The sequence below is a fragment of the Schistocerca gregaria genome, chromosome 6 (genome assembly GCF_023897955.1).
Source record: "Schistocerca gregaria isolate iqSchGreg1 chromosome 6, iqSchGreg1.2, whole genome shotgun sequence".
Classification (NCBI taxonomy): Eukaryota; Metazoa; Arthropoda; class Insecta; order Orthoptera; family Acrididae; genus Schistocerca; species Schistocerca gregaria.
In genome coordinates, this window is record NC_064925.1 from 211,542,201 (window position 1) to 211,565,405 (window position 23,205).

At 37.8% G+C, this 23,205-nt stretch overlaps 1 protein-coding gene across 2 annotated transcripts in view; it reads left to right on the plus strand.

Moving 5' to 3' along the window:
* LOC126278373 (cadherin-23-like) overlaps positions 1-18,992 on the plus strand; it is a 520,639-nt gene extending 501,647 nt beyond the window's left edge. For both annotated transcript variants that reach the window (XM_049978447.1, XM_049978446.1), the window contains exons 32-33: positions 9,138-9,299; positions 18,163-18,992. In XM_049978447.1, the coding sequence (XP_049834404.1) occupies positions 9,138-9,299; positions 18,163-18,568 (568 nt within the window). In that variant the 3' untranslated portion in view covers positions 18,569-18,992. The remainder of the gene's footprint in view (positions 1-9,137; positions 9,300-18,162) is intronic.
* Positions 18,993-23,205: the final 4,213 nt, after the last annotated feature.

Below are 23,205 nucleotides of genomic sequence, written 5' to 3' on the forward strand. Positions count from 1 at the left end.
TTGTCTTTCCCTTTGCTGTTCCTCTTCTTTTCCACTACCTATTCCCCTTTCCCTCCCACCCCCACAGCCTCCAGACGCCTCACTTGGCAGCTTTATCCTGCTACCAAGTGCATGCTTGCTCTTCCAGGCAGTGCTGACTCCCCCCCCCCCCCCCCTCCCCCGCCCTGGTAACCCTCCCCCTGCATTGCCCCATTCCAGATTGATGCTTCCACTCAAAATGATACAGTTTTCACCTATCCAGAGAGGACCCAGTTATAATGGACATGTTTGCAACAAATGTGCTTATTTGTGTGAATGCTTTGTGTTTTTCTTGTCCTTCCTGAAGAAGGCTTTGGCCACAATCTCAATGTTCAGCATTGTTTTTTGTTGTGTCTATCTGCAATGCAAAGTGTCATATTCATTGTGAGTAGCAGTCTACCATTTCACAATATTGTTGATGTCCCAACCTGAACTTTCCATTTTTTGAGGAAAATGATTGTTGTTAATGGGCCCACTTGTCACACACCCATGACGTGGCATTCCATGCGTGTAAGCAGCCATTAACCAAGGCCTTACCAATTTTGACTTGTAATGTTAACACTGTATTACACCACACTTTCCCCTCCTTTTTGCAGTGTGCAGCACCCAGTTATGAAGCAATACCCTCCAAAACTAGTCATGCCAGTTAAATGTAAATGTCAGGTAGACCTTTCGCCAGGTGCAAATCTTTCAATCTGACGCCACTTCGGCAACTTGCGTGTTGATGGGGATCAAATTATGCTGATCGGGACAACACAACACCCAGTCCCTGAGCAGAGAAAATCTCTGACCCAGCTGGGAATTGAACCCAGGCCCTTAGGATTGACATTCTGTCATGTTGACTACACAGCTACTGGTGGCGGACGTCATGCCAGTTAAAATGTCATTTACAACTTCTCAGTTTTATCAATATGATCCTCAGCTATGGTTATTCACCAAATCACACTTAATGTTATCTGTATACGCCATTGATTCCACATCTTATATTCTCTATGAACAACCCAGAATTACTTATGTCACACTGACAATATCCATTGACTAGCACATTTCAAAAAGTAAATAAAGATATTAGATAAAATAAACAAGCCAGGAATTCCTGTAGCATAGTGGGTCTGTGTCACCCATTGTGATGTACAATTACAACCAATTTCCATAAATCTCTATTGTAATGCTTTGATAACAGATGGAGAACAAAGTAAGCAAATTTTTGGTTCATGCAATTGTCGACTATCAAACTTCAGTCTGAGCTGAGAGGGGTTTATGGGGAAACACCTACCTCCATCTCTCAGAGCTGACAATACGCATCCATGTTTTGTACTCCTGGAAAAGCCGAACTGAAGTAATAGTCACAGAGAATACTGACCCCTTATTCTGTTGTGAGGAGCATACTTGGCATCCATCATGGTCTAGGATTAGTCTTTTGGCTCACTGTAAAGTAAGAAAACAGAAAATGAGCAATGCATATCGCAAAATGAATCATTTGTTAACATAGTAAGGTGATTAATCTGGTTTTAATAACCTCTTATCCATTGCCTCTTCAGTATCACATCTGTCTGTAGTTATGAAGCTGAAAAGCTTAATGAATACTGGAACGTAATTGCTCAATAATGAGGACAACACCACAATTTTGGTTTAAATTGTTCACACATTTATTATCTTTAATGACCTGTTATTTGGTTGATGACCAGCTTCTCAATCTCATATGATTAATAGTGCTCAAACCAGCTCAGCACTCACAAAAAAACAAGAGTCCAGTATTAGAATTCATGAAATGAATTGTAATTTTATAGAAACACTGCCCACAAATCAGTAGTAACTCTAAGAAGTCACAAAAGCGAGAGATTATGTGTAACACAAAATGCAGTCCAGATTTGTACTGTGCCTCACAGTACACATACTGCCTTGCAGTAAGTAAAGTATCATAGAAAAGTGCAAAGCAGTGTTTCACTTAGGCAAAGTCACCACTTGCAACAATCAATCAATCCAATGGCAATTATTCTAGAACCATCCTACCAAACACAAAGCAGTTCAGGAAGAAAAATTCTGAGTTTGTGTTAAAGAAAACCAACATTACCGAGTGTTCATGGATGCTGATATGCATATTTGTGTAGACTGGTTACACACAGCAGACTTAATAAAGTGTTCATTGTTTACTCACTCAACTGGGACTCTCAAAGATGTTATGCAGCTATTTTCTGGTCATAGACAGACTAGTCAGGGTGACGTCTGACTATTTAAGGGCTGTCATTTGTGGGACCATTTTATTTGTGAGTATAAGCACCATATCATGAATTTTGATAAATTATGCAAAAATCTTAATTAATATCCTAATCACCTTGTGAAAAAAATGAGGTCAACAAAATATGGTCAGAATGTAACAAGCACAGAGGCCAAGTCTGCTATGGAAAATGTAAATGCTTCTGAAATTTACTGTTGATTATTTTGTAAGTTAACTTAAGCCCCATTACCAAACAGTCAGAATGTCAATCTTTATAAGAAGTTGTGTCACTAAGTGTGGAAATACATATTGCTTCATAAGATATCTGGTGAATTACACTGCAGTAAAAAATTTATCTGCCCTTATCTTTTTATTAGCAATGCCTTCATGAAAACTATGTGCACTAGAAGAATTATCACATTAAAAATAACACCCTGAACCATGAACCTAAATGAAATTCAGCCTAAACAACATTTTGAAAATTCCTGTCTGAAGCAATAAATAAAATAAGGGAAAGGCAACCGCTCACCTATAGCAGATCAATATTGATGCATAGAACATGAAAACAAGTAACAGAAGACTGCCATATTGCCATGACTACAGCAGTGTGCATTTGGTTGTCCAAGTGGTTGTATGTGTGAATGTGTGTACTTGTATTTGAAAAAGAGCTATTGCTCGAAAGCTAGTGTGAACACTGTTTTCTGTTACTTGTTTCTGTGCTCCACACACTGATCTGCCGTAGGTAAGTCCACACATTGATCTGCTGTAGGTAAGGAGGTGACTTTACCTTAGTTTATGTCCTGCTAAATAGAATTTTGAAATATTTATGCATTTGCCACATTTCAATTATGTAAGTATCTTTATCCAAGTAGGAAGAAAACTAGAGAAAGAACACAGGAGTGGAAATCATAAGAGATGGAAGTAAATCTATCTTTGTATGTCTCAACATCTACAGCACAATTGCTTGCTGTGATTTGCAATGTCATAAAAATGGTAGCTCGGGCCTGGGCTCTACTGGTATCTTCAGCAACAATATGTCAAAACATCCCACCTGATTATCTAAAACTGCCACACTATGGCAAACAGTGAATTATAAAAAATATTTTGATTGGCCAGTGACCACTCCCTCAATAGCGAGAGCAATAAGCATTCACTTCAAATTTCAGAAAAATTACTGCAGGCAAAGTTTCAACCTAGGAATTTTTGAATGCATTGAAATGTTATTGATGAAGAGGCACAGTGCCAGAATATTTGAAAACGAGAGCACAGGTGCAAATTTCAAAAGATCATATACACACAAGTCAATACTGTTTACTTGACAATAGTGAGAATTGCAGTGTAATTATATAATATTTAATGTTTTTAGGTAGTACTGTAAATGTGTCTGAGAAGGTGTTTTTGAACATTCTTTAACAGCACATAGTACCAACATACCAGTAATGTTCTTTAACAGCACATAGTACCTACATACCAGTAATGTTTTGGTTAGGAAATTTTGTATTTTGGATGTAATGTTAACAAAAGAAAAGAATTATTTCCAAATTTAGTACTGCCTTCAATGTTTTATTTGATGTATTTATTAATGCAAACATAAAGTTCTGAGTCAGTGTTTTGAAACTGTGAACAGAGAACAAAAAAATAATCCAAGATGGGCAACAACCACTTCATTATAATTGGCTCACTACTGAGAGAATACTATTTACAATTTTTAAATATAACAAACAATAATTACATAAGAGAACATATGAGATCCTGTATCTTTCATAAACATCTATTTTCTGAGCAAATGGTGAACAGGCTGCTTTTGATTTCGAAGATAGATACTGTCATGTGTGAAGAACCACATCACATGATAGTAAAACTGCAATCTCATAAAAAGCACTGGTATTCACTCCAGTTTGTTTGTCTGACCCCTTCACTGATCACACAGTTATCTATTACAAAGAGTACAGTCACCTGTCTCAGTACACAGTCTATGGTGATTTATGGGTTTCTGCATCATTAGCAGAACAGTTATCTAAAGTGTATACATTCTATTTCTTTGACACACTTTAAAATGCCTGTCCATCAACTCTCTCATTCTCTCTCTCTTTCTGATCTGTGCTCAACTCTAATTGACTGTATACAGGGTCTAACAGCAAGGAATTTATTCAGCACTTTAAAAAATACTGGTAGTGGGGAAAACATGCTACAACAAGGCAAGACCACCTAGCATAAGAATAGAGGGTGAAGTTACAGAAGTGAAGTTTTAGACAGACCTTCTTGGACAATATAGCATCAAAATGCTATACTTAAGTAAGCTCCAGAATAAACTTAACACAGGAAGGATGGAAGACATCATAACTATGTATAAATGCCAGAAAGAAAGTGTTTTGGAAACAGCATGAACAGCCCTTGGATAGGATGAAAAGAAGAAGAAATATGTAGATGAGTTTTCCAGTGAGCTGGAAGACATGATTCATGAAAAGAAAAGAACATATATGGAATGTGTAAGTGATAAGATGTCATAATCAAGAGACTTATATATCAAGATCAGACAACAGGCTAAAATGAGTGCCAGGATGGAGAGGAATATGCAGGAATATGGATGGGACAATAGTATGAAAAAGTCTAATGAAGCATAGGAGGTTATTTAAAAATTGAGAAGTAACATGAGAGTATGGACATTGTAAGAAAAATTCTCACTCGAGAATGAATAGGACATCATTCAATGTTATTGCACCTAAATAAGTTGAACTACAATGGAGAAGAAGAAGTTAGGATCTTAGAAGAAAACATATAGCAATAACAGAGGAAGATATGTTGTTGTTGTTGTGGTCTTCAGTCCTGAGACTGGTTTGATGCAGCTCTCCATGCTACTCTATCCTGTGAAAGCTTCTTCATCTCCCAGTACCTACTGCAACCTACATCCTTCTGAATCTGCTTAGTGTAATCATCTCTTGAAGTCTGAGGGTATTTCGCCTGTTTCATACATCTTGCTCACCAGGTGGTAGAGTTTTGTCAGTACTGGCTCTCCCAAGGCCGTCATTAGTTCCAATGGAATGTTGTCTACTCCGGGGGCCTTGTTTCGACTCAGGTCTTTCAGTGCTCTGTCAAACTCTTCACACAGTATCGTATCTCCCATTTCATCTTCATCTATATCCTCTTCCATTTCCATAATATTGTCCTCAAGTACATCGCTCTTTTATAGACCCTCTATATACTCCTTCCACCTTTCTGCTTTCCCTTCTTTGCTTAGAACTGGGTTTCCATCTGAGCTCTTGATGTTCGTACAAGTGGTTCTCTTATCTCCAAAGGTCTCTTTAACTTTCCTGTAGGCAGTATCTATCTTACCTCTCGTGAGATAAGCCTCTACATCCTTACATTTGTCCTCTAGCCATCCCTGCTTAGCCATTTTGCACTTCCTATCGATCTCATTTTTGAGACATCTGTGTTCCTTTTTGCCTGCTTCATTTACTGCATTTTTTTATATTTTCTCCTTTCATCAATATGGATATGGATATCAATATGAAAGATATGGAGGCAGCAGTGTCTAAAGAAAAGTAAATAGGACTCCAGGACCAGGAAGTATATGAATGTAACTTATGAGGTGTGAAGGAAGTTTAACAATAAGACTTCAACAGAAACTTTTTGGGAAAGTAGAGGAGAGAGAAGATCCCCTTAGGAATGAAATTTGTCGTATGTTGATTTATAAAAAAAGATGAAAAGAAGGTATGTAAAAATTATAGAGGAATACATGTTATTACAGCAACAGCTAGAGGGCATGTACAAATTATAGAGGAATAGATGTTATCCCAGCAACAGCTAGGTTTTTTTCTAGTTTTATCAGTAAGAAAATAGAAAATGATGTGTCAGATTTTAGTGAAGAGCAAAGTGGTTTTAAGCAAGGACCATCCTGTCTTTATAACATTCACTGTGTCAACAATTATTGGAAAAATATAGAAATAAAAATAAAAGTGTATATATGACTCTGCGGCCATGCAGAAAGTCTACGAAAATGTCCCTAGAATGGGAAGCAATGAGGAGGGTTAATGAGACATAAATGGAAACTAGGATACCCAAAGTATTTCCCTTGATGAAGGTCTGAAATAAGGTTGTGGACTGTCACCTGTTTTGTTTGACGTTTATTTGGAAGAAGCACTGTATGACTGGTATTGGAAATGATCAGACATCGGAATAAAGATGGTGACAATGCTCTTCATTCTCTTTTATTTGCAGGTGACCAGACAATTTTCTCTCATATTGAAGATGATATGGAATATGTGGCTGAGAAAGCTTAAGGAGGGGTATAACAAACTGGGTTTGGGAATGTATCTGGACAAGGCAGAGTGTATGTGTATGGGACAGGACTGACTCTGTGGAAATAAAATACTCTGAACACAAATATTTGGAAACAATAATGGATAATTCCAGTACAAGAGACAAGGACATTACTTCCAGAATAACAATGGGGAAGAGAACTAATAAAGTTTTGCATGGGATAATATGGAATAATAATATTCAGTAGGACATTTCATGCTTTTGTGGAGAAAATACTTCTACGCAGAGTTGAGATGTAGCCTCAGACAAGGAAAGCTAGAAATAAAATGAGGGCAGTGGTAATACTATGGAACAATGAGCTATAAAGGAGCAGTGTTACAGCTGTCTGAATTCATAGTAGTTCATTGTGGAGTACAATTGTAAGAGAAGACATCTGCAATTAACAAGGGAATATGTACAGAGAATTTCAACCATAGGTGGTCAAGGAAAAGTTTAAAGTGAGAGACACCTGAAAGAAGGAGAGGAAAGGCAAATCCGTACAGGAATTGATGGAAGACAGAAATTTAGGACTGGTGACTGGAACAAATGAAGCATTTGGAGGTCAGAAAGGTTAACTCCTGGGGTGAATCACCATAGAAGAAGAAGAAGAAGAAGAAGAAGAAGAAGAAGAAGAACAAGAACAAGAACAAGAACAAGAAGACGAAGAAGAAAATACTTGTACAACTTGTTCCATGTAAAATATCAAATGGTAACTCAACTGTTAAAACAGGATAAATTATATACTGAGACATATGCATAAAGTTTGTACCTTCACAAGTGCTGTTGAATTTAGAAATACACTTGCTGTAGCTTTGTTGTGGTGATCTGACTGCTTTTCTGAAACTGTTACAGGCTGCATTCCTGTTCCAGATTTATGATATATGAATATTCCTGTCTTCTATCTTTCCATAGTATTACTTCTCTTATTGTTTCATGTCAGGTCAATGACTGTTCCATAATGATTTTGGTAGTTCAGATTTGAACAAGAGAACTCTATCATTCAGCAAACAAACATTACTTTATTAATTGATTTATAATCCAGTGCCCCATAATGATGCACAGTAAAGCTCAAGAGACTGTTTGCCTTGAGATACCAATAAGCTTTTTCACACTGAAATTCTAGATAACTTATATGTCCTCAAGATTAATGTGCAACTTCATTTTGTAATCTGGTATACTCATGCTCTTGACCATCAGCTCTATATGCTAGCATAAGTTTTGTCCATGCATTGTGCCTCACAATGAACTACTATGAATTCAGGCAGCTGTAACACTGCTCCTTTATAGTTCATTGTTGGCAGTCAGCAGCATACTTTTCTTACTTTTCAACAGAATTAAACAGAATTATGTTGCTTGTCCTTTGTCATCAGCCTACCACCAATGGGAAGTTTATTGATATACAAATAAAAAGAAAATAAAAAAGCAAGATCGCTTGTAAGTGTACATAACCCCTATATGAAACTGCCTGGTACCTTAAAACTTTGTGCCAGACTGAGACTTGAACTCAGGACCTTTGCCTTTCATGGGAAAGTGCTCTACCAACTGAGATTCTGGAAACATCCACCAGGTTGTGCCTAAGCCATGTCTCCACAATATCCTTTCTTCCAGGAGTGCTACTTCTGTGTGGTTCGCAGAAGAGCTTCTGTCAAGTTTGGAAGGTAGGAGACGAGGTACTGGTGGAATTAATGAGGATGGGTCATGAGTCATGATGCGTAGCTCTGTTGGTAGAGCACTTTCCCGAAAAAGACAAAGCTCCCAAGTTTGAGTCTCAGTCCGGCACACAATTTTAATCTGCCAGAAAGTTTCATATCAGTGCACACTCCACTGCAGAGTGCAAATCTCATTCTGGATACATAGCCCTTATACATCCTCACCATAACACTCTCATATCCAGTCTGCGCTCCATATCCAGTGTGCACTCCCCCCTCCCCATTCACCACTCAACTCACATAACTGGACCATCAGAGGTAATATGGTTAGTTCCTATCATGTTCCTAATGGTAACAAACCATAAGATACATAAATTAATTATTTGTTATTTGATAAACTTATTTTGTAAGAAATTGTTTTCAAATGATGATTATCTCATTCTTAGCAGCTGATGGTTATCAACAATAAACAATAAACTGCATCTCAAATTCTTTGTGTTTACATATATTGTTTAGCAGCTTGTACCAGATATTTTATTTAAATTTTAAACCATTTTGCCTAACATAAATATCTCCTTCTTCCTCTCTGTCACCCTCGATCCCTCCTACCCTCTCCTCCTCCCATTCATTCCTCCCCCCCCCCCTCTCTCTCTCTCTCTCTCTCTCTCTCTCTCTCTCTCTCTCTCTCTCTCTCTCTCTCTCTCTCTCTCTCTCTCTCTCTCTCTCTCTCTCTCATCTTGTAAAAAAGCTTATGGTTTTATACATAATGATGTTTTCCATCCAAAAAATCTTTGTAAATCTGTGACTCATATATTATTTTCTTCTGTGTTTCATCTTTTCTTTCATTGGAGACCATAACACATATTTCAATTGATAATGTTTTCCATTTGGCAAACCTTCATGAATTTTAAAAGTAATGTACTTTCTTAAAGTATTTGAACTCTCTATTTCAGATTGAAGCGTCGCTTAGAGGCTCTCCAAGAATTAAAATTTGGATCCCAAAATTCTGGCTTGAATCGTGTTGGAGTTGCTGTACCTAATACCAACAAACATGCAGTAGAAGGGTCAAATCCTATGTGGAGAACAGAAGCAGTTATTGATTATGACAATGCCAGGTATGCTCTAATGACAACAATCATAAACAAAAAATAGTTAAAAAATGGCTCGAAGCACTATGGGACTTAACATCTGAGGCATAATTTTGATTGGAATGACATGTAGGATGCCTACTTTGTACCAGAAAACAAGCAGTCATCACAACTGTGTCACGTAGCTCTTCGTGCAAAACCAAATCCATCCAGATTTTACTTGTTTGGAAAGTAATATCCAAGGTTTTCTTGGAGGGAACAAACACTCTCCTCATTTTTCAGGATCACAGTTACTGTAACACACAGCAAAACTATGGTAAGCAAGGAGTGTGGGGTAACTGTGGCTAATCCACTATAATTCTTGTATTCATACACATCAGCACAAAATATTTTTGGAGCAGTTGACCAGAGAAGTATTTGACCATCCATCCACATCCTTGTGTGTGCTCTCAATTACTGCTCTTTCTCTCTCTCTCTCTCTCTCTCTCTCTCTCTCTCTCCCACTCACTTTGTGTGTGTCTCTACTACGACTGCTACTACAACATTTGAAACTTCCTCTCTGGTCAACATTTTCACCTTGAGCAAACAAACTGAATTTTTATAATTGTTAGCTTGTCTCTGTAGCTTAATTCATAAGAGTTGTAGAATTTCACTTGTACTTGAAGTAAAGACTAATATTATATGATAATATAATAAATTCACATAACTTCACTTGAATGTACCTAAATCAGTGTCTGTGGTAATACTTATGGTACTAATGTATACATGGAAATTAAGAGAGTATCATGTAAAATAAAAATATATTTTCCAAAGTATGAGAATTTTGTGTAAACGACAGGAGACTAAAACAAATATTAATCACTGCATTTAAATTATGTGTATTTTGTAAATAGGGTTGTATATGTTTCCTAAAAGCCCATTTCTTTTTTAGATGGGCTTTCTCAGGGATTATGCTTGTCTTTTAGATAGGATTTATGGAATATAATCTTGTGTGTGTGTGTGTGTGTGTGTGTGTGTGTGTGTGTGTGTGTGTGTGTGTCTATATGCATCTGAACTGTTGTTCTATTAGGTAGGCCAACATTTGTATAACACAGTACACAGGGAATTTCCAAACATTAAGTTATAATCATGTGAACTAACATAGAGTCAACTAGGGAGGGAAAATCACAACAGCAGGAGTATTTTATTTGCGTGTTAATGATAGTTGTAATAAACATGAAATTAGCTTATATAGAAATCACTGAATCTGTTCTTAAAGCAACTGTAAAATGCAAGCAAAATATACTAAGCTCACTATGGAAATTGTAGCTAGAGTTTCTCAGAAAGTAGAATTACTAATAACATAATAAGGATCATTAAATTCTTACCAAAAAGCACCTGTTCTTCTGGGTAAACTGATGTATCAGAGGATGTGCTAAAAACATATATATTCTGGGCGAGTGACACCATATTTAGTAGTGTAACCAGTCCGCATTAGATGCTACAAGCATATCACATAAATATCTGCTCATGTTTTGAGTCAGCTTTTGTCATAAAAATTTGCCTAGATTGCTTGTAAAAAGACCAGTGCCCACTTCCCACAAAAAAGTGCAATGTGTTCTTTATAGTTTGGCCTTTGCAAAGGGTTCTCTACACAGAAAGCAATATGCAGATTTATTGAGGGAATACTGTGAGTACAGAACTGCAGCATACACTATCTACAGTTTCATAGAAGCTTAGACTATGTTCCTTACAAAACATCATTGATAATCTTCCATAGTGTGATGGAAGGTACATTCCTATATATTGAAATTAATTAGTTTTTGAAAATATAACATTACTCGGTAGATAAAAAAATCTACTCACCAAGCAAAAGCAGGAGAAAATACATATAAAAGTTATGTAATTCTGCAAGCTTTCAGAGCCAGTAGCTCCTTTTCCTAAAGAGAGGTAGAAGAGAATGAAACAGGGATGAAGAAAAAGGACTGGAAAAGTTGAGGAAATGAGGAGAGTTACTGAAAAGTTACCCACAACCCTGGTCGGGGAAACTTATGGGACCGGGTGAGAAGGAAAGACTGACTGTTGAGGAGATGAGAGGGAAAGATTGACTGTTGAGGACTGTACTGGATGAGATTTGAAAACCTGAGACCTTCGAGGTGGAAGTAGGGCAATAAAAAGTCAGAAATTACTGACAGATCATTGTGCAAAGCCAATCATTCCAGCCATCCCAAAACTGTTGTCTTCAAGGCACCCACTGAATGCCATAGTTGAACACATGAAACCTGTATCACAAAGACTCCCTTCATATATGAAAGACACCAACCATTTCCTAGATTATCTACAGTTTGTGCTAATCCCACTCCTACTACACACCTTGAGTATCAGGTTTGATAACACCTACCTCTATAACAACATTCCCCTTGTACATGATCTGTCTGCTGCTGAAAATTATGTCAATCAGTGTCCACTTGATTCCAGACCTATGACATCCTTCCTGCTTTCCTTATACTTATGAACTACTACTTTACCTTTGTGGGGCAGACATACAGATTGGTAGTGCAACTTTAACAACCAGGATGACTCCTTTCTATGCCAATGTTTTCATGGGTTGCTTGAATAGCATTTTTGCCATATAAACACATAGTGAGACTGACCAGTTAAAATTTTTGGAACCTCTAAATACATTCCCACAGTTAAATTTCGCATGGTCCTGTACTGAATCACATGCCACTTTCCTTGATGTTAACCTCATCCTAACCAAGGCTCAGCTACACACTTCTGCTCTCATTAAACCTGCAATTAATTAAGAGTACTTCCATTTTGTCATCCTTTCCAGGTCAAACATTCCCTCCCATACAGCCTTAGCATTTGAGGCAAAGGTATTTTTTCAGATGCACACTCATTAGAGTAATATTCCACAATTTTCACTTGAGCCTTCACTGGACATAATTACCCCACTAACCTAATTTAAAAGCACTTTTCTTGGGCTATCATATCCAACCTTGGTATTGACGAATCCTCAAAAACATGGCTTTAGGAGTGCACCCCTTGTCAGTCAGTACTTGCCTGGTCTTAATCAGCTACTTCAACAGGGCTGTGACCTTCTAAAATCTTGCTCTGAAATGAAGTCCATTCCATCTGACATTTTGCCCATCACAACTAGAGAATAGTTTTTTGTTGCCCTCCTTCCTCCACTCCACACACGCACATATCACCATAATATCCTTGTCAGACCCTATGCTCCTTCTACACCCATTTCTCTATGCTATGGCACCCACCCCTGTGACTGCCCATGCTGAGAGACTTGCCCTAAGCACCCTCCTACCACCACATATACCAGCCTTGTAACTAGCAAACATATTGTCAAAGGAAGATCCAACACGTCTCATACTAGTTGTTATGTAAACACTGTTTGGCCTTCTATGTAGGTAGGACTACCACCAAGTTATCAGTTAGGATGAATGGGCACAGTTATACACCAACAGCACACAATATCCTGTGCCGGAGCATGCTCTACAACATGAAGGTCTGCCCCCCAACCCCCCTCCTGACATTAAAATATCAGTTTCTGAAAACTCAAGAGGTGGGAACTTGTGGTACAACACATCCTTGCCTCTTGTCATGCACTGGACCTAAATTTGTGTGTTTCTTCAATCTCAACATTGCTTTTCAGTAGTTATTCCTTTTCTTCACTCTCTTTTACTTTTGTATATCTTTTATTCTCATACCTGTCTATTCTCTCCCCAACCCCACCCTCCCGCCACCTATCTACCATGTGTAATGCACTTAGCTTTGTGCTTCTGTTAATTCTTTCATGATGTTTTGTCAATAATCTGTTTTGCTTACTATCCAATCATCCACCTTTAAACTCTCAGATTTTCAAATCTTCTCCAGTGCAGTTTCCAACATTTGGTATTTGCTTCTCATTCCATCCAGAAAATGTCCCTCAAGAAGTGTTCTCAGTGCCTTTTCTGTAACTCTTCCCATTTCCCAAACCTTGTCAGTCCTTTTCCTTCATCGCTTTCCCTTTCTCTTCAAGATTTCTGCCAGAAGAAGGAGCCACTGGCTCCAAAAGATTGCACATTTCCATAACTTTTGTATCTGTTATCTCCTGCCACCACTTGGTGAAGAGATTTTTAATCTATCCATTTATGTTATAGTCCTCATTATTGAATAGACTCCTGCAACAATAGTAAACAAAACTATGTGTTACAAGGTGCAATTGTCATACAAAATTCAGCATATAGTAACATAAAGTACAGTGTCTTTTATTCATTTAATTAACCAATTTTGCATTACAAAGAAAAAAAGAGGCCACACAGTAGATGTTTGTAGTTATACAGTTGTTCTAATCAATTCTTCACATTCCATATGATAGGACACAGACAAAAGAGTGATAAGATAGATTTACAAATAGTTCTTAGATACTTTTTTTGTAGTATCCTGCCCACTCTACTAATACAGGGTGACTAGGAAGCTGTTTTCTCGGATTGCTGGACAACAATTCAAGCAAATCATATTAATGGAGTTTATTACAGTAAGTTAGATTGCCGATGCTTAACTCTGCATATTCACAAAGAGTTGTCTAAAGCAAATGTCGTCATGCAAATAATCATTGTTCTTTGGTATGTACAATTTCAATGCAAGCAAAACAATTCTGTTCATAAGTCACTGGTGTAGCATTTATATGATGGCTCATCTTCCACTGTGGCTGTGGCTATGTGGGATGGAGCTTATATTCTGTTTGTGTAGATGACACTCCTGTCTTGGTGTCATCTTAGCCAACATACTACTGGCTGAAATAGTCTCACAGCCTTCTCTCCTCTTCCATTCTTCATCATTGTGGCAGCGCTTGTCATTACACTAGAACATTTTAATACCTCAAAAACTAATAGGGATTGTAAAAATATTATGAAAAGGACAGCTGCTACTCACCATATAGTGAAGATGCTGAGTCACAGATAGGCAGTGTGGCCTCAGCAACCAGAGACTGTGGTCATGTATATGTGATTTGCATGTGTGTGTGTATGTGTATGTGTATGTGTGTGTGTGTGTGTGTGTGTGTGTGTGTGTGTAACATTAATGCTGCACTGACAATGTAAAGGGACCAGCGTAGTCCTTGCTGACCACACCTACTGTTTAATAATTCAATTAGTAGTTGTAAATAGTTTTTCTGATTGTAAAAAAAGAAATTTATTTGCAAATTTGAGAAAGTGCTTGAAAATAATGGTGCAACATAGAAAGGGTTCACATATCTGCACATCAAATATAGCTAAGCTACTCACACTTAATAATACTAACGACATGCACATAGGGACATTAGTTTTAACAAAAGCAGAAACTTTGCTTATATAGAAAGTGTATTGTGTATCTTGCTCTTGTGTTTGTAGTATCAATACTCACATACTAGCTACTCAATTTATGAGCACAGTTGTAATGGTTGTGCATGTGTTCCACATCTACTCCTAAAATATTGGATCTATTTCAACCAAAGTTGGTAAAAATCAATTAGTTCTGTACATTCTGCAGAAGCAGTTCTGATCTTTTTATGGGTTGACAGGTAACATCCAATAATTTCAATCATTTCTTTTATTGGGTCAGTACTGTATAGGTTTTTTACATCCAAGGATGCTAATACTGTATTATCCTTGATTGCATTTGCAATCTCAGAACAGTTTTAAGCTCCAAAACGAAATTGAAATGTGTGAACTGATATAAGTTAATTGTTAAGAAATTTATTTAATTTATAGCATGGTGGCAACATGTTGTTCAGAATCGATGAACTGTATTTTCATCTTTGTGAATCTTAGTACTCATCATTTTAACTGATATCTTTTCATGGTCATTAAGAAGATATTGGGGGCTGTCTATCATTTTAGGTAGACCAGTCTGGAACTACTTAGCTGGATCTCTGTAATCTCTTCTATTTCATTTTCTGCAAAGAATTAGTCTATCTTCCTAATTTTATCACCTTCATATATAAGTAGTGCCACATTCCTCTTGTGTGCTTCAATGACCACTACCTTATTCTCTAATTTTGTATAGAGATTATTTTAAGACACAGCTCTCAAGATTCACTACTTTACAATAATTTTTAAGTTGAATAACAAGCACACTCTTCTTGTTCTATAAATTTTTGTTTATTTTGAACTAGTTTTCAGCTTATTAAGTCATGTTAAGGAAACAACTGCCTAGCATCTGGAATGGACACTAATTCTTAGATGACCAAACATTATACATGAAGATACAATCACTTGCATAGAGTATTGTGCATCACACTCGTTTCTTAATGTTGCAGTTGCACTTTACACAGTTTCTTTTTAAAAAAAAATTTTAATTTTTTTTCCCCGCCCACCTGAGATAATGTTAAACTGGGTAGTCTTCATTTATGTTGTACTAAAAACCTTTTTTTAATTGTAAACTAAACTTTAGGCAATGGATAGTATTATACATGATAGTTATAATACATAATCATTCATTATTACTGTATATAAGGTTATGTCATAGTCTCACTGGCCACTAGTAACTTATTTTGAGGAGAAAACATGTTTTATATTGCAAATAAATTTTTTATGTTGAAGTTTGTCTGGTAAGGAATGGGAAATTCTGTTATGTTTTTGTAGCAGTATGTTTCACTATGGCAGTTTGTGGGTACGTAGCTGGTTGATAGCATCGTGTGAAGCTTAAAAGTGGGAATGTGTTCAGCTGCAAATAATTGTTTAGAAGCAGCTAGGGATTTTAAGCTAAATGTCTGTTTATCTCAAGTGCTTCTAATAGGCTTACTTTTCTTCCTTTATTGATTAAATATAATACTTCTCTATGAATTTGGTATTTGTGTTCTTTCTTCAACACATGTTCAGCAAAGGTGGCATCTGAATTAAGTGATCTCCAGCTGCCTTTGTGTTGAATCAGCCTCATTGTTATGGACCTACCAATCTAATCAATATACAGCTTGTTGCAGTCATTGCAAGTGATTTTATAAACATCACTGTTATTTAATAATTCTGTTTTGCCCTTCCTGTTGAATAGGATATAGGCTATAGTGTCTTTTACATAAAATGAAGTTCTGTAAATGCATGATTTGAGGGTTTTGGCCAATTTGTCAAATAGCTTTTCTAAATAAGGAATGGTACACCAGTTGGTTTTAGATATGACTCTTGCTCAGAGGGGCCATACACAAAGGGCAACATTTTTCTTCTTTGTTTTTTGTGTAAAATGTTATCAGTTAATTCAGGGAGATAGCCATTGTTTGACGTAATACATTTAATGGTGTCTAATTCTGTTTGAAAATTCTCTTTTGACATTGGTATGGATGTAAGACAATGCACAATGGAATGGAAGGTGGAATGGAAGGCAGCGTTTTTGTCAGATATTGGGTGCTGTGAACATGAGAGTATTACAGTATCTGTTATAGTGGGTTTTCTGTAAATTTTTAAACTATGTATATTTGTAGAGATATCTATGTTGAAATCTAAGAAGTTAATGGATTTCTCACCAATCTCCATGTTTTTGTGATGGGAGTTTAGATGTTCAAAGAATGTGTTCAGTTGTTTTTTGGTTCCAATCCACAGACACAGTACATCATCTGTACCAAGAGCCAGCAAAAGTGTTCAATGGATAGAGCAGTTTTGTGTCCAGTGCCTTCTTTTGCTTTGTTTAACAATGTTCTGCTCTAATTACTGAATGCCCCTCTTATATATCACCTTTGTCTTTACCCATTTTAAACTGCATTACATATTTGCTTCACATTCTTACACTGAGCATATTAGTCTCATGTTTACTTGTCCCTTCTCTGATTATATAATACATTTCATTAATTAGATAATCTAATTAATTGATGTGTGTTGTGTTTTATAATTTTTTTTCTTGGAAAGGCATGTCAAAGGGTACAACAGGCCCTCTAACTTAAATTCCTCTGATCATTTCTTGCCTAAGTGGCAGTCTGGAGGCCACTAATTACCTATTGCAGTCTGTTGTTTCATACATTTGCCTTCTTCCCCTATTCATTTTATCATTCTTATATTATTCCTTTGGCTCTGTAAGTGTGTCAATATGTGTGTCATTATATTTTTATCTCAAATCACTACAACAATGTATCAGAATTATTGTCACTAAACCATTTCCTTTTTAAGAATCTATGTTTAACTTCAGTCGTGTTTTTAATTTATATCATTTTATTACTGTAATAACTTATACACCTGGTAAGACCACTATCGACTGTATATATTGTATTCTTCTTTTTATCCCATATCATACAATTATACAACTGATGAACATGAGTAAGCCTACAATAGCAACATCTAATGAGCTTATGACACAGTCCTTTTGTGGTGACTGTTCATCAGTTAGTTTCATACAATAGTGCTGTTAACAAGATGACTGCACTGACACTGTGACTCATTATATACCATATTTTAAATATGTGCAATGATGCTAAGCCTACCTGGAGGTAAGTTCTGGCCAACCATGTAGTCATGCGATTTTATAGTTTTTTGGACTGAATTTTTCTTTTAATAGGAATAATGTAATTAACTATTTTTATGTATACAATTATACATAAAGCTCTGCAAACTTACCTTTTGTGTATTACATAATATCAAAGGAGATTCTTCTTCTTATGTAATTTATTATTTATGATGTGTGTGTGTGTCTACATGCAATCTTTTTTCAAATAAACTGCAATTTACTAATTTTTGGAAATGAATCACGAAATGATATTTTGCATTGTCGTTGCATATATAATGCCTCCTCAATACAAGGATGATAAGATGAAGATGTGAAATCACATCTAACAAACTTTGTAGAATATTGTAGTAGAACTTTTGTAAATTCTTAATAATTCTGCCTACTTGTTACAGTGATACAAAATTTATAAACTTTAAATTAATAGAGACATATCCTTTTTTTACAGCCAAAGTAGTGGTGATTCTGATATGATTGGCATAGAAGACAATCCTGAGTTTCAGCCCAGTAAGAACAAATCACAGTTCATTGATGGTCCACAGCCAAGAAAACTTACTGGGATTCTCAACAAAGAATTCACTTTTCATCCAGATGACTCTGACGACAAATTAAAAACTGAAAGTCAGTACCTAAGCCCTGATTCTTTAGGTGAAGGACAACAACCAAGAAGAATTACTGAAACACTTAATAACAATTTTATTTTGCAATATGACAATGACACTAATGATCTTAATCAGAACACTCAAAGTGTAAATCCTCTTGCCAATGGAAATCTGACAAACACAGATAATTATGAAGGAAATGACAATTTTAGTTTCAAGCCAACAGAGTCTGTACCTGTTACACAGTTGTAGTAAGGCTGCCTCAGACACTGTCTTAGGGCAGTACTTATATGTTAAGAGTTATGATCTTCACTTCATTTCTTAACTCTAAATGATAGTGTGAGAAATATGTACTGCAACTTACTTCATTTAGAGTACAGCTGAGCACTTAAGCTGTTATGATTAATTACATTTTTTTCTGTGTATTCATGTTTACCTTTAAATGTCTGTGATTTTCCTTGGAAGTTGTGAATTTGCATGAGACTGACATTGCAGGTATCTTGTTGTACTCTTTTTTATAATCAAAAGGAATGTATATATTATTAGTGGAGTGTTAAGATAAATATTTTAGTTACAAAGCTTAACTTCATACATTGTGAGTGTAATATAGATAAATTAATACAGAACTGTATATTTATGACCAATGTATGAAATTAAATACAAATTTCTTAAAATATTTTTAATATTGTGAATAGTTTAATTATTTGTTTGCTCACTACCAACTGTGATAATTGACCAAAAATAAATAGAAATGATGTGATGAATTAAAGACATAAACACACACAAATTTAAGCAAAAGAGATGTACTAATATACGCTTGCAACAGCTTTTACCATTAATGAGTTTTTTCTAAGACATTACTGAGAATCAGTCTTAGTTCATTATTTAAAAAAAAAAAAAAAAGAACGTATTTGACCTCCTCCTCTCTCTGGCACCTCCCCCTTTATCTTTTGCCCTTTCCTCATAACAGGTGGCTCCCTTTCATACTGGGGTGTAAGCCATCTGCCCCTCCTTCCTAACTTTCCCCTCTTTCTTCCTGGAAGTATAAACTAAAAGTTCTGGAAATGAGATCATTTTCCTACCTTTTAAATGTATCAGCAGAACTGGAATTTCATCTCTTCCAGGTAAGTACTGGCCAACAATACTGTCCATTTTTCTAATCCAATATTTTTCTTTTCCTTTCCTTTTTTTAAAAAAATATAAATTTTCTTTTCAATTCAAAGTGATGCAAACATATAATGACATGATTAAATAAGGAATCTACCCAGGATCCCGCACCATAAAAGATATAGCAGAACAGAATGAGAAGGAAATACACCCTGTAGACATTTTTACTGCAGCTATGGTTATCATTATTTATATATTTATTCACCTCAGCCAATCAAACTGTACAGCCAGCCTCTTTAACAATTACTGATGCAGTGAACCTAAATTAACACCACTGTTGAATGATTTAGTAAAGTATAAGAACACTGAAATCTATTGAAACATAGTGTCATATTAGCAATGACATTCAGTGTTCATTTACATTCATTGTCATGAGTTGATATTTGAATAGTATTCGATTATTTGTTAATTCAAAAAATGATATTTTCCTGAGCCAAATGAGAAGCTAAATTTTTATAAATGGTGTAACTGTTTCCATGCATTAGTTCAGATACTGACATGGGGATCGGAAATCTTTGTTTTCCAAGTTATGTTTATAAAGTTTTTTTTACTTTTTCCTCTACATTTTGCATACCAGAATAATGTGACTGAGATAGAGAGAACTCTTTGCCTTTACAAACGTCTGCTTGTGTCTGTGTATGTGCGGATGGATATGTGTGTGTGTGCGAGTGTACACCTGTCCTTTTTTTCCCCCTACAGTAAGTCTTTCCGCTCCCGGGATTGGAATGACTCCTTACCCTCTCCCTTAAAACCCACATCCTTTTGTCTTTCCCTCTTTATTGAAGAAGCAACCATTCGTTGCAAAAGCTAGAAATTTTGTGTGTGTGTGTTTGCGTGTTTTATTTATTGTGCCTATCTACCGGCGCTTTCCCACTTGGTAAGTCTTGGAATCTTTGTTTTTAATACATATTCCAAGACTTACCAAGTGGGAAAGCGCCGGTAGATAGGCACAATAAATAAAACACACACACACACACACACACACACAAAATTTCGAGCTTTCGCAACCGGCGGCTGCTTCGTCAGGAAAGAGGGAAGGAAAAGGAAAGATGAAAGGATGTGGGTTTTAAGGGAGAGGGTAAGGAGTCATTCCAATCCCAGGAGCGGAAAGACTTACCTTAGGGGGAAAAAAGGATAGGTATAATCTCTCGCGCGCGCACACACACACACACACACACACACACACACACACATACACACACACACACATATCCATCCATACATACACAGACACAACCATGTTCGGATTGGTTGGTGTTGGTGGGAAGTATCCAGATAACCCGGACAGTGTAACACTGTGCCAAGATGTGCTGGCCGTGCACCAAGGCATGTTTAGCCACAGCGTGATTCTCCTTACCAACAAACACTGTCTGCCTGTGTCCATTCATGCGAATGGACAGTTTGTTGCTGGTCATTCCCACATAGAAAGGGTCTCAGTGTAGGCAGGTCAGTTGGTGAATCACGTGGGTGCTTTCACACTTGGGTCTGCCTTTGATCGTGTACACCTTCCGGGTTACAGGACTGGAGTAGGTGGTGGTGGGAGGGTGCATAGGACAGGTTTTACACCGGGGGCGGTTACAAGGGTAGGAGCCAGAGGGTAGGGAAGGTGGTTTGGGGATTTCATAGGGATGAACCAAGAGGTTACGAAGGTTAGGTGGACGGCGGAAAGACACTCTTGGTGGAGTGGGGAGGATTTCATGAAGGATGGATCTCATTTTGGGGCAGAATTTGAGGAAGTCGTATCCCTGTTGGAGAGCCACATTCAGAGTCTGATCCAGTCCCGGGAAGTATCCTGTCACAAGTGGGGCACTTTTAGGGTTCTTCTGTGAGAGGTTCTGGGTTTGAGGGGATGAGGAAGTGGCTCTGGTTATTTGCTTCTGTACCAGGTCGTGAGGGTAGTTGCGGGATGCGAAAGCTGTTTTCAGGTTGTTGGTGTAATGGTTCAGGGATACAGGACTGGAGCAGATTCGTTTGCCATGAAGGCCTAGGCTGTAGGGAAGGAACCGTTTGATATGGAATGGGTGGCAGCTGCCATAATGGAGGTACTGTTGCTTGTTGGTGGGTTTGATGTGGGCGGATGTGTGAAGCTGGCCATTGGACAGATGGATGTCAACGTCAAGGAAAGTGGCATGGGATTTGGAGTAGGACCAGGTGAATCTGATGGAACCAAAGGAGTTGAGGTTGGAGAGGAAATTTTGGAGTCCTTCTTCACTGTGAGTCCATATCATGAAGATGTCATCAATAAATCTGTACCAAACTTTGGGTTGGCAGGCCTGGGTAACCAAGAAGGCTTCCTCTAAGCGACCCATAAATAGGTTGGCATACAAGGGGGCCATCCTGGTACCCATGGCTGTTCCCTTTAATTGTTGGTATGTCTGGCCTTCAAAAGTGAAGAAGTTGTGGGTCAGGATGAAGCTGGCTAAGGTGACGAGGAAAGAGGTTTTAGGTAGGGTGGCAGGTGATTGGCATGAAAAGAAGTGCTCCATTGCAGCGAGGCCCTGGACGTGTAGGATATTTGTGTATAGGGAAGTGGCATCAATGGTTACGAGGATGGTTTCTGGGGGTAACAGGCTGTGTAAGGATTCCAGGCATTCGAGAAAGTGGTTGGTGTCTTTGATGAAGAATGGGAGACTGGGTTGAAGGTGTTGATCTACGTAGGCAGAGATACGTTCTGTGGGGGCATGATAACCAGCTACAATGGGGCGGCCAGGATGATTGGGTTTGTGAATTTTAGGAAGTAGGTAGAAGGTAGGAGTGTGAGGTGTCGGTGGGGTCAGTAGTTTGATGGAGTCAGGTGAAAGGTTTTGTAGGGGGCCTAAGGTTCTGAGGATTCCTTGAAGCTCCGCCTGGACATCAGGAATGGGATTACCTTGGCAATCTTTGTATGTAGAGTTGGCTGAAAGCTGACGCAGTCCGTCAGCCACATACTCCCGACGATCACGTACCACGGTCGTGGAACCCTTGTCAACCGGAAGAATGATGATGGATCGGTCAGCTTTCAGATCACGGATAGCCTGGGCTTCGGCTGTGGTGATGTTGGGAGTAGGATTAAGGTTTTTCAAGAAAGATTAAGAGGCAAGGCTGGAAGTGAGAAATTCCTGGAAGGTTTGGAGAGGGTGATTTTGATGAAGAGGCGGTGGGTCTCACTGTGATGGAGGACAGAACTGTTCCAGGCAGGGTTCAATTTGGATAGTGTCTTGGGGAGTTGGATCATTAGTAGTGGGATCAGGATTATTTTTCTTCGTGGCAAAGTGATATTTCCAGCAGAGACTACGAGTGTAGGACAGTAAATCTTTGACAAGGACAGTTTGGTTGAACTTGGGAGTGGCGCTGAAGGTGAGGCCTTTGGATAGGACAGAGGTTTCGGATTGGGAGAGAGTTTTGGAGGAAAGGTTAACTACTGAATTGGGGTGTTGTGGTTCCAGATTGTGTTGACTAGAATTTTGAGGTGTTGGGGGGGGGGGGGGGTGTAGCTGGAAGTGGGAGATCAAGTAGATGGGAAAGACTGGGTCTGTGTGCAATGAGAGGAGGTTGAGGTTTGTTGGAAAGGTTGTGGAGGGTGAGTAAGTTGCCTTTCCGGAGGTGGGAAACCAGGAGATTGGATAGTTTTTTGAGGTTGGCCTGTAGGAGGATGCTATGAACAGCCGGTGTGGATGTGGGAGAGGAAAGATTGAGGACTTTGATTTGGGATAGGAGTTGACGGGTGTGTTCATTGGCCAAGT